The 14,635-nt window shown below is 36.4% G+C and overlaps 1 protein-coding gene across 5 annotated transcripts in view; it reads right to left on the bottom strand.

The window, feature by feature from the left end:
* LOC111875398 (CCAAT/enhancer-binding protein zeta) overlaps nucleotides 1–14,635 on the bottom strand; it is a 79,469-nt gene that overhangs the window by 17,462 nt on the left and 47,372 nt on the right. For all 5 annotated transcript variants that reach the window (XM_033755840.1, XM_023871644.2, XM_033755841.1 and 2 more), the window contains 4 exons: nucleotides 8,587–8,789; nucleotides 7,449–7,596; nucleotides 5,208–5,366; nucleotides 950–1,220 (listed from right to left, as the gene is read on the bottom strand). In XM_033755840.1, coding sequence (XP_033611731.1) covers nucleotides 950–1,220; nucleotides 5,208–5,366; nucleotides 7,449–7,596; nucleotides 8,587–8,789 — 781 coding nt within the window. The remainder of the gene's footprint in view (nucleotides 1–949; nucleotides 1,221–5,207; nucleotides 5,367–7,448; nucleotides 7,597–8,586; nucleotides 8,790–14,635) is intronic.

The following is a 14,635-nucleotide window of genomic DNA, read 5'->3' as shown; positions in this document are numbered from 1 at the left end:
AACTTTATCAGTATATCAAAAAGGAGTCTACTTTACTGGCATAAAAGTGTTCAACAATCTGCCACAAAGTATTAAAAACTTGGGCAATGATACTAAAAAGTTTAAATCAGAGTTAAAGAATTATCTACATGCTCATTCCTTCTACTCTTTAGATGAATACTTCAATGTAAATAGAGAATGATGTAAAATTAAGTTACATTAATTTTTAAGCTAAAATTGCCTGTACTAAGTATGTAACCTTTTGACTTGTTCTGTATCCAAAGGTACTAACCTGCTTAGGATTTATAGAATGTAAATAAATTCAATTCAATTCACTTAAACAGCATAAAAATGGTTTCTACTCATTGTTCACTGTCCACAAACTCCCTACAACTTTTACTAAAAACTGAAAGTTCATTCTCCATTCTAACAATTTATCACCATCATTTTGGGAAGGGAACGAGATCCAATAAATCATGTGCTGCAAAAATAAAACTGACTGAATTCCAACAGTTATTTGATTAAGTGCTGAGTTATGTAGCCATGTGAAGGACATGTGCTCACTCATCTGTATTTCCAGTTGGTGCTCCACAAATCATCACTTAGGCTGCTTAATTGTCTGACATCAGGAACAGCAAGGCAAATGATTAAAACAAGTGTTTCAAATGTGCAGACAGATAGGAATATGAACACACAGAACTAGACTAAATTTCTATTGAGGCAGTAAATCATTAGAAATGGCAGAAGTTTCTTCTAACACAATAAAAAAATATCACAGTAGAGGCCTCCCTTAATATTTCTACGTTCAAGATTTCATTGAAAATTACTTACTGTTCCACAAGATGCTAATCCATTATCTACATGTGAAAAATTAAATGGGGATTTCAATGTACTTGAAAATATACTAGAAAGAGGAACCTCTACTGCAGTTCTTTATAAGACTATACTTCATATGGTATTTATTGCTGACCTTGCAGGATATTGTTTGCAAACAGTGTGATAGTTGGATGAAAGTGCTGGCTCAGTTTCAGAAGTTCTGTGTAGGCACAGTACTGCCCACCAGCAAACAACGGGTTCCTATGAAATGGACTATATGCTGACCCATTTTTCTGCTTTCCATTTCTGGACCCTTCATTCTCACAATGGAACCAGGTGGGAATAGAAGCCATGACACTGACACTCTCATTGTTCTTCTCTTCATAATGAACCCCACCTTGCGAAATTTCAAGCTCTTCAGGCTCCTGAAAAAGAATCCACTGACAATCAGTTGGTTGGTTAGGCCACCTCACATCCTGCTCCTTAATTTCAAGACTAAGGACACAACATACATTTATTATAATCAATCTGCATTACGTCCAATGCCTTAATAATTAGTACATGGAAAACTCTGTGAGTTCTACACTTGAAATACAAGATGGCACTATGATAATGAACGTTGAATTCAAAAGAAAATGAATTGAGAAGTTGGAAGCCCATGTGAAGGTACTGTTACAGCATCTGCCTGAAGGAACTGAAAAATATCAAAAAAATCTGAGAAAAACTGGTCCCTGAGCTAAATTCTGAATCTGAGACTTATGAAGCAACACACACTTTTATTTGGGAGGTAAATGTTTCAAATCTGCATTGATATTGGCTACTCTATCCATGTAAATGCACAGATTTAACTTCTTGAAACAGGTAAGAAAAGTCACAAAACAAAATCTGCCTGTTCCACTGCCATGGCAAGCCTCATAGACAGCCTGGTGCCAGTGCATTAGTGTTACTGTTATCAGACACTGACAACAGGGAAACAGAATTTGCATGTACATACTTATACTGCAGAGATCCGAAGTAGGCAGGCAAGTGGAGGTATTACTAAGGAGATGGAACAAAAAGCAGATTTCTGCTGGGTATGTAAGACCATTTACAACATTAAAACAAAAAATATTTAACCTCATGATCCAATGCCATTTATAAGAAAAAAATTAGAGAGCAGCTTAATGTAGTTAATATAGAGCAGAGGACTGAGAGACACAGAAGACACTGCAAAGCCCACGTCAACAGGGTGAACAACAGACTGCCTGAGAGAGCAATATACTACTGACCTCTGAGAAGAAAAGTTGAGAGACCTGAATGAAGGTGGTCAAATCAGTAGTGAGTGTCAGGTCTATAATGTGACATTACAGAAGAAGGAGAAATGCCTCCTTCTGTGTGTATAAGCACAGATTGCAAAAATTAAACTTCTGAAATTTAAATTCATCATATACGAAACTGGGAGACCAGTTAACTTGCACTTAACTGTTCATTTAATTTTAGTATATAAAGCACTGCAAGGGACTTCTCATTTTACTAGTCTCTTCATTATGCTTTGTACTAAATATAAGTGGACAGCAAAATTTAGTTATAAGGCACACATAATTTTTTTTATAACTGAATATTAAACCATGCTTCAGAGATACTAAGCTCAAAAATAAAAATTTATGATTCTGTTATGAGGCCATTAATCATAACACACTGTGATGTGGCAAAAACAGGCAGAGATTATCCATGCCCAAAATACTGCTAAAAGAGAATACTTGATACACATTTAACAGTTTCAAAAAACACAGTGAGGAGGATTAATTCTTGCAACACAAACAATAAATCAGTATTCCTCTTTCAAAGTCAGTTAGCATGTATTTATAAACCCACAGGTCTTGGATCAGTGAATTTCAGAAATATTTTATATAAGCCTGCAGGTTTCTTAGGTGTTCACAGGGGTTCCATAGATTTCATTGCCGTAATGACCTCAAAGGAATTATCTATTGCAATTATATGTCTTACACTTATGTCTGCCCTTAGGCAAGCAGGTGTCATCTGTATTAGGAAAGGCATATCCGCATTTCCTAACCAAGAAACGAAGTTAAAGAACCTTTGTTATTGAACTGTATCATATATAGAAGTTTCACATGCAGTATACTCTTGATTATCCATGCCGATGAAAGGAAAACAATGAAAGACTAATGAAAAACATGGATACTCCACAATCTATGGAAATTAGGAAATGTATGTACAGTATCTAATTAGTTATATTATCTAAAAACCAATAGGACTAATGGAAAAATTACATTCAACATAAAATCTGAGTTTTATTATTTCTTTACACATTTGTACCAAACATTTTTCATTCTGAAAAATATTCAGAAGTTCCATTCCACAAATGTGTAGAAATGCTTGTAGGTCTTTGCATGAAATAGTCATTAAAACTGTCAAATCTAAATGAAAACTGAAGCATTTCTACAATTTTTTATAAGATTCTTAAGTATCAATTTTCATGAAAATCCATTCAGCATTTCTTGAACTGTTTCATGCAGATCCTTGTCAACAGGCTGTGGAGACCCACAGGGTTGTGAGATGTCAAGGATCCCATATTTTCTAGACAATCAGGTTACAGATCACAGTGAGACTGTGAGCCTCACATGCTGGCTGTCCTCACCCTGAAGAAGATTCCTGGTACTCATTTCTGTTAGAGGGTGAGTTGATCCAAAGGCCATAGTGCTGCTGGAAGGATTAGGTCAATGGAAAATCCAATCCCCTTGTTCGGAATCAAATGAGACAGCAAGATAAAATCCAGGAGCTCTGTAGGGATGTGAATGTGCCTAACAATGTGCATGGATTATCTGGAAACCACATAACCTGTGCACAGATAATTATGAGCATGCTGCAGCAGGTTGCTATGTGCTACAGTACACTTAATTCCCAGCTTGTATGAAGCAAAGCAAATAATAAATTCTGCATGTAAAGTGTATTACGTAAAAGATGTAATCTGAATTCAATATACAGAGTGGGGTGCAGAAACTTCCTTTTTTGAAGGCGAATAAAAGAAAAATTATTGCTGATAGACAAAATTTATGTTTAGCTAATGAAAGAACATACTTTAAAGTTTTAAATCATGTAGTTTTAAACAAAATATCTTGAAGGTGGTGGCCACCGTTCTCTATGCACTGATGCAACAGTTTTCTGAGGTTTCCCTCTGCATGTTCCAACATGCGCACCATAATTTGGGCTACTTCCTGCCGAATAACATTCTTCAGCTGAAGCAGGTTTGTGGGGCGATGTTTAAAAACCTCTGCCTTGAGGTATCCCCATAAAAAATCACAGGGCATTAGATCAGGTGAGTGCACTGCCCACGGGATGTCACCTCGAAGTGAGATGAGCCATCCGGGGAACTTTACCCTCAAAACTGTCATCAAAGCTCGGGCTGTGTGGGCTGTGGCACCATCCTGTTGGAACCAGACATTTTCTAGGTGCATTTCTTCGAGATCTGGTTCGAAAAAGGTTTTAATCATGTCCACACACCGCTGTGAATTGACAGTAACTGCATGATTGTCTTCTTCAAAAAAATAAGGGCCAACGACTCCAACTCTTGACAACGCACACCATACTGTCACCTTATCACTGTGAAGTGGCCTCTCATGGAGCTCTCTGGGATTGTTACCACTCCAATAGCGCATATTCTGCCTGTTGACATATCCGGATAGGTGAAAATGTGCCTCATCACCAACGAAAACAAGTGCGTCAGGGGGTAAAGTTTCCAATAACGTTTCGCACGCCGTTATTCGGTTCTGGAAATCACGTGGTGACAATTCTTGCACAATAACCATCTTATAGGGATGGAAATGAAGATGTTTGTGAAGAATTCGGCACATTGAACGATTTGATATGTCTAGGGCGATTGCATGTTTGTGAGCGGAGCGTCTTGGATATCTCAAAATCGACTGTCGAACTGCCTCCACATTTTCTGGCGTTGTAACAGCCCGTTGTTGTCCTGATAATTTTTCACCACACTCCCGGTTGTCCTAAACTTCTCTACCCACAAAACAATCGATTTCCGGTTGGGAACCGAACCTCTGGGCTTAATTCCGAAGTGAGTACGGAACGCACACTGCACCGCCACGTAGGAATGGTTGTTCGAAAAATAGGCTTAGACAGCAAATGCATGCTGCTCACTCGTCCACCTCATGTTTCCTACTGAGGGGTATTAAATAGAAACTTCCGTGACTGCTGCATTCACCGAGCCTATCCCCACTTTTCTGCGACCTTCCCTCCCTTCGCAATGCGTCTTCACAAAAAGGAAGTTTTTGCGCCCCACCCTGTACATTCTGCATATCTGTGAGAAGACAGTTGCTGTTTCCCACTTCAGGTGTTTTGATCTTTATGTCCTTTGAAAACACATTACTGAAACATCTGGAAAACAAAGCATCACATACCTCAAGCTTTATGTCCTCATAATGCTCCTCACCCTGATCATCATCAGTGTAGCCTGCATGCACTATACTGAGTGCTAGAAGGCCTTCCTTCATATGGGCCAGCTGTGAGACCATGTACAGTATTCCACACACAAGTGACACTGGCAAATAACCACAAATCTAGAAAAGAAAAATTGTAGGAAATAAAACACAGAGAAACATAATGTAGTGTGTCGCAAAGTAGTATTAATTTTTTAAGGTCCCTAGTATTGCTTCTCAATTATCTACTTCTTTTTCACCAATTTAACATTCACTGTATGGAAAAAGGCTATCTGCTGTGTAAATATGAACATAGGGTAACAGCCCCATTTTTCCAAGGAAGGGGTGGACTGAGAACAAGGCTCCCTTGCATTCATTTTCATGTACCAAAGCCAGATAAAATTTCTGATAGTCTATTTAGCTACAATAAGATTATACAGCTATTCCACATAGATCCAATTGGCAAGAAAAAATCTTTTAGGCCACTTCAACATTTGCCAATTAATGGAACAGATATTAGCCCTGGAGTGGGTAAGCCTTATACTCAAGGACGTTTCAAGTGTTCTACTGGCTGGAAGAGAAAAATGCAACAATTTTGAAGTACTTTTTACTAAACACAAACATACAACATGTATAACGAATGGCATTACTTATCATGTTAGTGAGAAAGATGGCGTGGCCTGCAGTTGTTGACAAGTTTCCCAATCCTAGGTAGAAAAAAGGATGTTACATTACGCAACTGCACTCATATATTTGTCACTTGAACCCTTATTTCAGCTTTCACTGGACAGAAGTATGTTCACATACATATGCTGATGCAAATAATGATGTCTTCCTTCAAAAATTCTTCAAGTTACAACAGTATTTTGATTTAGGTGACAATCCAAAAGATTTAGAAAGTTGCATGGAGTTGCTCTGCAAGTCAATGAGCTCCATGTGAAGATTCTCTAGCGGATTTTCAACATAAGATGAAAACATTTGATCTTTAACTTTGATTTTCATCAATATAGTTATTTCTTCCTGTAATTCCTACACTCTCTTGAGGACTTTGCTTAACTCAATCACACCGAATGCTTGAATGGTAGGGGACATCTGTACATGTGCATTCCACTTCTTCTAGCAGTGACAGGAACTGCCTGTGGTTCAGTCCTGTTGCACATAAAATTTACAACTATGCTTACCATGTGACTCAAGTTCAAAACATGGCTGTACAGTGTTACCTGACGACTTATATAATGAAAAACGATATTTACCTTTCACAATAATCTTAAGTTACTGCATTATGAAGAGGTAATTATATTATTTTGAAAGTAATCCAGGATATCATTCTTGCCCACTTTCATGACAAGATTCATGTCTGTGCTTGAAACTTCTAACGATGGTCTCCACCGCAACTAACTACAAACACATGTGGCCTATAAAATTTAATGTATACACAGCAATACTTATCAAAGTATTTTATTTCAGCAGACTGCAATGGTTGTGTCTGTTTTTGAAACTTCTGAGTGTGGTCTGCCTTAACCCCCACCCCCTCCAAACTATAAACAACTGACTAAGGTGTTATTTCATCAAATTTCCTTCAGAGATTCAAAAGCAATTATCTCAGAACTGTCAAGACCTTGAATGAATATCAATGGCATGGTCATGTGATGAGAACTCAATCCTTTCTGGCTAACAATGACACTCCTAGAGTCAACATTTGTAAATAATTCCTAGCAGGAAAGCTTAACGGAAATCTCAATACAGGCATGGACAGAATGCCATTGTCATAGTTGCTTTAGAATGACTCAAAATAAAGCAGCATTTCATCACCAAGATATTGTGAAATTCATTTAAGCAGTTACGATAGTGTACCATTGGCAATTAAGGTAATGAAACTGTCATCCACAAGCTACAGCTAAATACAATTCAGTGTTCCCTCACTTCAAGGTGCTGCCCACATTTAACATTCAATTAATGCAGTTTCAGCTCCATTACCTAAGTGTTGATATATATATAAAAACAAACAAACAAACAAAAAAACAAACACACTCTGTGATTTTAGTTCACAAGCTAACTATACCGACCGAGTGACTGCCGCTTGTCAGTGAAGTTAGTGCCAACTTTCTGCTAAAGTTGGCAGTCAATTTAAAGCTTTCCTCAGCTTAGTGTTCAAAACATATTTTCTCCATACTCAAACACATACAGATTTTTTGTACACAGTTTCTACCAAGCCAAACTTACTTGGAACAATCTTTTAACAAACACTCTGACTCTGTGGACATCCTCATCTTTCTTCAAAGCCTTGAACATCAGGCTAAGGAACAAAGCTTGGTGTGATGACGTTGCTAACTGAGGATCCAGCAGCTTCTTGTAGAGGGCAGAGTAGAATCTGGTTCACAGGACATACAACCCATTTCATTCTACATACTTCATTTGTAATGTTTACACATTAAAGACACTGAAACTATTTTAATATCCAAGGTTTACACTAACTCTCTGCTACCAGAATCTGAAGATTCAACACTGTTACTATCAAAGCCCACCAGTGGACACAATCCTTGCCCAATTCAGTCCATTCATATGATCACAACTTATTGCTCTAAATCAATTTTATCATCATCCTCCCATCTCCATCTATATAGCTATTTTTCAAAATGTTATGATGCCTTTTCATTTCCAGTTGAGCCCAATGCCCAGCCTATTGTAAACTCCTCAATTTCACAACCCCAGCAATTCTAGGTGAGACAGTATGAGTAAGTACACTGATCTTCAGAACAAAGAAAACACAATGACACTGGAAAAGTACATACCAAAACGAAAATGGAAATGAAACTTGCAACAACACAGTTACACAAAGGATATAACCTGTGCGAATTAATTTTCAACTAAATTTTTAACTGCCACAGAAATATTTTCTTTAGAACTGTTCATTTTCATAAACCTTCAAATCACTGAACTTTTAACTATAAGCATGTCTATATAAACAAATGTACTAAAGAAGGACTAAAATAGTGATGTGCATATGAGAGTAACAGAGGTAAGTAAAGCAGTAGAACTAACTGTCTCATGACTAGATTTTAAATTACTATAACAAAGATTTTGTACAATGTTTCCCAAAAATATTGCAAAATGCAGACAGAATTCTATTTTCCATTTAACTCAATTGCATTAGAATGTGTAGCAGAAGTGAAGGAAATTTGTATCTGGACCAAAATATTTTTCACCCTTACCTATGAAAAACATTATGATGAGGTGCAAATAGCTGGAACATGAATATGAAAGGACAGGGGAGAGAAAAAAAAAATATATATTGTGGAAGCCTGACAAAGGAGTATAAACTGCTTCATGAGAAACCTGAGCATGAAAGAGTAATTAATACCTGTCAGAAACAGAGTTTGCGAAGTCTGCTACTTGGAACAGCAATGACAGAGTATATAAGCTCACATTGAAACTTGCATAATGTACCACTTTGTACATAGTGTCTATGTGCTCCAACATCTTCTCCATCTCTTGTTTTGCATATGGGTATGCTCTGTTCACCCCTGTCAGCAGAGCAGTCATCAATCGGGAATCCACTTCACCCTGCAATCACATATCCCATATAAGTCAAATTCCATAATGACTATGTTTTCTGGGAAAAAAATGTTTTCATGTCTACAGAAAGACCAGTCATACTTGGAGGGGTGGGGGGCACGGATGACTGGCTATGGGCAGGATGGCAAGCATTTGATTCTTAGTTGAGTCGGGGATTTTCTTCTTTGCCATGATGTCTGCACTGGTGTTGCAACACACTCAGTCACCTATCAAATGGACTATCAGTCTACAATGCACGGATGCTTACTCCACATCATCCATATACCTTCATATGTTTAGAAAATGAGGCAAGTTTACGTTTCTTACCTTACATCAGTGTAAAATTTGGTACACAATTTATTCTAATTGCTAAATTGCTAAATGGAAGTTATGGTTTATGCCATATTGGTAGTTCCAAATATTATGCAGAATTTGTACATAATGTTTCTCAGCTACCTTAGTTCACATGCCTAGCTACAATACTGCAATCAATATACAATCTTGCAAGTACTTCCAAAGTGTTGTAACCAACATGACGAACAGTACCGACAGAAAACAAAGTTGTGCTTAATACTGTTAACATCTTCATTGAAAGTACTTGGAAAACCTAGGAGTATTCAGGATGTCAAGATGCAAAGAATAATTACGGAAACTCTGGCTATTTTGGTAGAGATTTCACCTTTACAATCTTATTCAATAAGCAAAGAAGGGCTTATGGTATCATACTCACATCTGTGCATGTGTAATGCATGATGTTCTGCTACTTGAAAGAATGTTGAGGCATGCAGCCAACCAGCACCTGTCAATGGGACATCTACGTGTATGTCTAACTGTTTATCTCTTTTAATAACTCTGAACCAATGGATTAATTTTCCTGTTGGTATTACTGATGATCAAGGAATTAAAGCGTGCAATGAAGGACTTGTATAAAATTTCATGGTATTTACATTAAGGTTTTTGCAAGCCTGTCAATTAGTTATTAACAAGAAGGTGACAGAACATAAACATTGACATCATAATGCCATAAACCTATGTTCCCTTACAAAATGGGGAAATTATGCTCAAATTGGACAACTGCTGTTACTTATACACAGTTGAAGGTGCCTGTAAGAGATGATGTTCAAGCTAATGTATGCACTGCTTCACTTTTCATATGACCTGTGGCAAATGTTTCCTTTACTCCACAGTCTCATTCTTCTGCATAAGTGCAAAAGTATTTTAAATAAACACTTTTCTATAAACTGCTGTTTCTTATACACAGTTAAAGGTGCCTGTAAGAGATGATGTTCAAGCTAATTTCATTTCATTTTCATTTATTTATTGCATTCTGTCAATCCATATAAGGTCAAACCAACCTACTGGATAGCTTTTTAATAAAAATTTGAACTCTTTAGTATCTTTGGATAGAAATTTAATGTTTGAGGGTAAGTGGATATAAATCTTGCTACCCGAGAAAAGCACTCCTTTTTGAACTATTGATAGATTTGTTGAAGGCAAATATAAATTGTGATTATAACATGTGTTGATATCATGAATATCGTTATTAGCTATAAAAAATTTCTGTTCTTAACGACAAAAAGAAGTAAGGAGAAAATGTACTGAGACTGAAGTGGCAATATTTGTATTTTTTTAAACAATCCGTGGCATGAATCCAGTATACCCGAACCAGATATAAGTCGTTATTATTCTTTTTTGAATTTTGAAGATACTCTCACTATGAGGGGCATTACCCCAAAAGATAATACCATATGATAATAAAGAATGTACATAGGAATAATAGATCATCCTCATCGATTAAAGTGACATAAACGGCTTTACTGCCCTTATTGCATAACAAGCCTTATTTAACCTTAATGATAAATCCGTAATATGGTTCTTCCAAGATAAGGTACTATCAACATTTATTCCCAGGAATTTAGTACAATTGATATTTTTTGAATTATTAGATATTATTTGCAATTCTATTTCCCTGTGCTTTTTTTTAGAAAGAATAGTATAAGGTGTGATTTATCACAATTTAATGTTAGAAAGTTACTATTAAACCACATAATTGTTTCTTTCAGAACTAATTTGATATCATTTTTAAGTTCTTCAGGACTCGTGTTTGATATGATAATACTTGTATCGTCAGAAAATAATACTGGATTACCTATTTTCTTAATGGATAATGGGAAATCCTTTATGTAAATAAGGTACAATAAAGGCCCCAATATAAAGCCGTGTGGAACTCCATATTTAACTAGTTCCCATTTTGAAGACACTTTATTAAGTTCAATATCTTTCATTGATACTCTCTGATATCTATTTTGTAAGTATGATCTCATTAACTTATTTACCATGCCTGAGATTCCATAGAATTCCATTTCTGCCAGGAGTATGTTGCGGTTAACATAGTCAAATGCCTTTTGTAGGTCACAGAATAAACCACCAACACAATTCTTTTTGTCTAAAGAAGACAAAATATTGTGACATGTTGACCCCTACCTCCCCAGCAGCACGTAGCGGTAACGTAGCGCTCGCGTAATAGGCGAGTCATCACCCCGCCACTCTCCCCGCGGTGACGTCACGAGCGGAGCCGATGTTAGCGAGTCCCCGCATCCTGGTAGCTATGCAACGCGCGGTGACGGTGACCCGCTTCCTACTGTGACGTGGCACACAACAGGCACCACTGCGGATATATAAGGGAACTGCACAGGAGCTACGAGTCAGTTGTAAAGTAACAGTCGCCGAGTCAGTTGTAACGTGGCCATCGCTGAAGATAGTTCCGAGCAAGCGTGTTATCAACAGTTCTCCAGTCAGCCATATAGTATAGCAGCCGTTGCGGAAAGAAGAACCGGATGTGTGTGTAATTGTGTAATTGCAAGTGTGTGATACAGTGATACACAGCTCCCCTACTGTAAACGTGTAGACCACTGAAGACAGAGTGAACTGATTTGCGAATAGGGTTATAAATCGTGAAACCCCGCAACAGTGGTAACAGATTAATGCGATTAGGGTTATAAAGTGTGAAACCCTGCAACTGTGTGATAAGTAATTGTAGCCGTTACCTGTAGATTGTTCAATAAACCAATTAACGATCACTACGGCGTCTTCAGTAACCAGAAACACGTTACAATATTATTTAATGTATGCACTGTTTCACTTTTCATATGACCTGTGGCAAATGTTTCCTTTACTCTACAGTCTCATTCTTCCGCATAAGTGCAAAAGTATCTTAAATAAACACTTTTCTATAAACTGCAAGCAGTTCACGAATTTCAGGAGAGTATCCGTGTAAATAAGGAAGGCGTATCAGAAGATACAAACAGTGAAATGGAAGATCAATAAATAACTGAAGAGAACACAATGAAACAAGGAAAGACTGGTATACTATCTAAGAGACCTAAACATCAACTTTTAAAAATAAACAAGGATTTTTATGGTAAATCACCCACAAGAAACTGTATTTTCTCTAAGCAGAGGAAGACCTGATAAAATACAATATTTGAGTATTCTACATCATAACATTCAAAGTTTGGGAACTAAGTTATTGGAATTAAATGCACTGCTTACATCAAGGTTATCAAAACCAGATATTTGATGCTTTTCTGAGCATTCGCTATAAAATAATCAAATTTTACATAAATATCGAACATTATATATATATAAACTGGTGGATGAGGGTTCATGTATATTTCTTTGTAATGTAATAAATGTTAGAGAGGTAGTCCCTTTAAACAATTTAGGAATGTGTAAAGAACTTGAAATATCAGCTACAGAATTAGTCGATTTTAAGATTATAGTAATTTGTATACATAGATCTTCTCCCAGTGATGTCAAAATCTTTTTAGGAATATTGGATGAAATTGTAAGTAAGGTAAATGAGAAAGGTACGTTTTTTGGTGATATGCTGTGATTGGAATATTAACCTATTACAAGGAAATATTAAACAAAAAGCTTTATTAAGGTTGCTGTTGTCAAACAATTTATTAAATACGGTTGAATGTTGAACGAGAGTTACAACAAACTCAAGCTCTCTAATTGATGTAATGATTACAAATGAGATATTTTATCATGCCACAACAAACGTAGTTGAACTGGGATATTCGGACCACTTTGCTCAGGTTATGAACATAGCTGTTAAATGCCCCTTTGTTCACTCGGGGAAAACTGTAAGAAGAGTCTTCTCAAAGATAAATACAAAAAATATTTAACAATCAGTTAAAAATGAAATATGGGAAGATATTTACTTACAAACAGATGTAAATATAGCATACAGATAATTTTTTACTAAGTATCTCAAGTATTTTGTAAATATCTTTCCTCCCCAAAAATAAAAAAATAATGGTATCAAATTAAAATGGTTAACAAAAGGGATAAAAGTATCGGGAAAAGGCTGCAATTGTTATGTTTGTTAAAGAAAAAGNTAGGATGAACAGGACTGGCGTAATAAGATACGACGTAGCGATCGGGAACCCTGAACAGTTTTAATATTTTTACGATTGACATTTGTCAATATATATGATGGACATATATTTTAGTTATTTTAAAGTGAAGACAAGGCATACAATGTACTAGTTTGACGTGAATTGAGTAGCACCTGAAGATGGCATTTTTATGCCGAAACATGTTGTGAGAGTGAGAGAAGAAGATAGATAAGTGTATGCACTGCAAGACGGAATAAACAAATCATGAACTTAAATCAGTGCAACAGGACGCTAAAATATAACACTTGCCTACTTACTACAGGCTGTAGTTTTCTAAGCACAAAGGTTGCAACATTCAAGTTATTTATCACTTCATCAGAGTATTTTTCCCAGCCCAAATGATTGTCCAGGCGCACACCTAAAAACTTACCATTTACAGAACATTTAAGTGTTTGGTCATTATATTTTATATGTAACAGATAGTCCATGGCCTTAGGGGTCATAAATTTCATTACATGGGTTTTTTTAATTTAGTGTTAATTGGTTAGCTTGGAACCATCTATATAAATGTCTCATAACTAAATATTATTATTAAGGCTACTAATATCCTGTGAAGAGACAATAAAAGTGGTATCATCAGCATAGAGAACCGCATGTCCCAACCCATTTAGAATTCTAGGCAGATCATTAATATATACATTGAACAACAAAGGTCTCCGTACGGATCCCTGCGGAATACCATGTTTGCTAGTTTTCTATTTAGAAACATATGTAGAGTTAAAGACAGGGTGCCTTGTAAAAGCCTGGTAGTTTTAAGATTTTAACTGTAACTTCATTATACATATTTGAAATCTTGTGGCTTATAAAAAAATAACATCTATACAACTCAATATTCTGATATTCGTAAGTATAACACAAGAAGAAAACAGGATTTGTATGTCTAATTATGCAACAATGCTCATTGTAAACAAGTGTAATTAACACGGGAATAAAAATACATAGTAACTTACCTTCTGAATTAAAAAGAACAGAAAACTTTAAGGCTTTTAAAAATAGTTTTAAAAGTTATTAATTACAAAACTGTTTTTATTCCCCACAAGAGTTTTTTAGTAACAATGACAGACAGTAGTACGGTAATTCGCGTTAGTTTCGATATGATACAGAAGTATCATGAAATGTATAGTAAAGTCCGTGTAGGTAAACATTTGTCTAATAAATTTCCTATCCAGAATGGTCTAAAACAAGGAGATGCTTTATTGCCACTCCTTTTCAACTTTGCCTTAGAATATGCCATTAGGAAGGTACAGGGAAACCAGGTGGGACTGAAATTAAATGGGACACATCAGCTGTTGGTCTACGCCGATGATGTNATGTAACGGACGAAGAATAGTCGCTGCAAGAAGAGTAGCCGAAACAACAGGAGACACTGCAAGCACAGCCACGGGACGG

The sequence above is a fragment of the Cryptotermes secundus genome, unplaced genomic scaffold, assembly GCF_002891405.2.
Source record: "Cryptotermes secundus unplaced genomic scaffold, Csec_1.0 scaffold589, whole genome shotgun sequence".
In the NCBI taxonomy this organism is placed as follows: domain Eukaryota; kingdom Metazoa; phylum Arthropoda; class Insecta; order Blattodea; family Kalotermitidae; genus Cryptotermes; species Cryptotermes secundus.
This window is presented reverse-complemented; position numbering and strand designations above follow the sequence as displayed.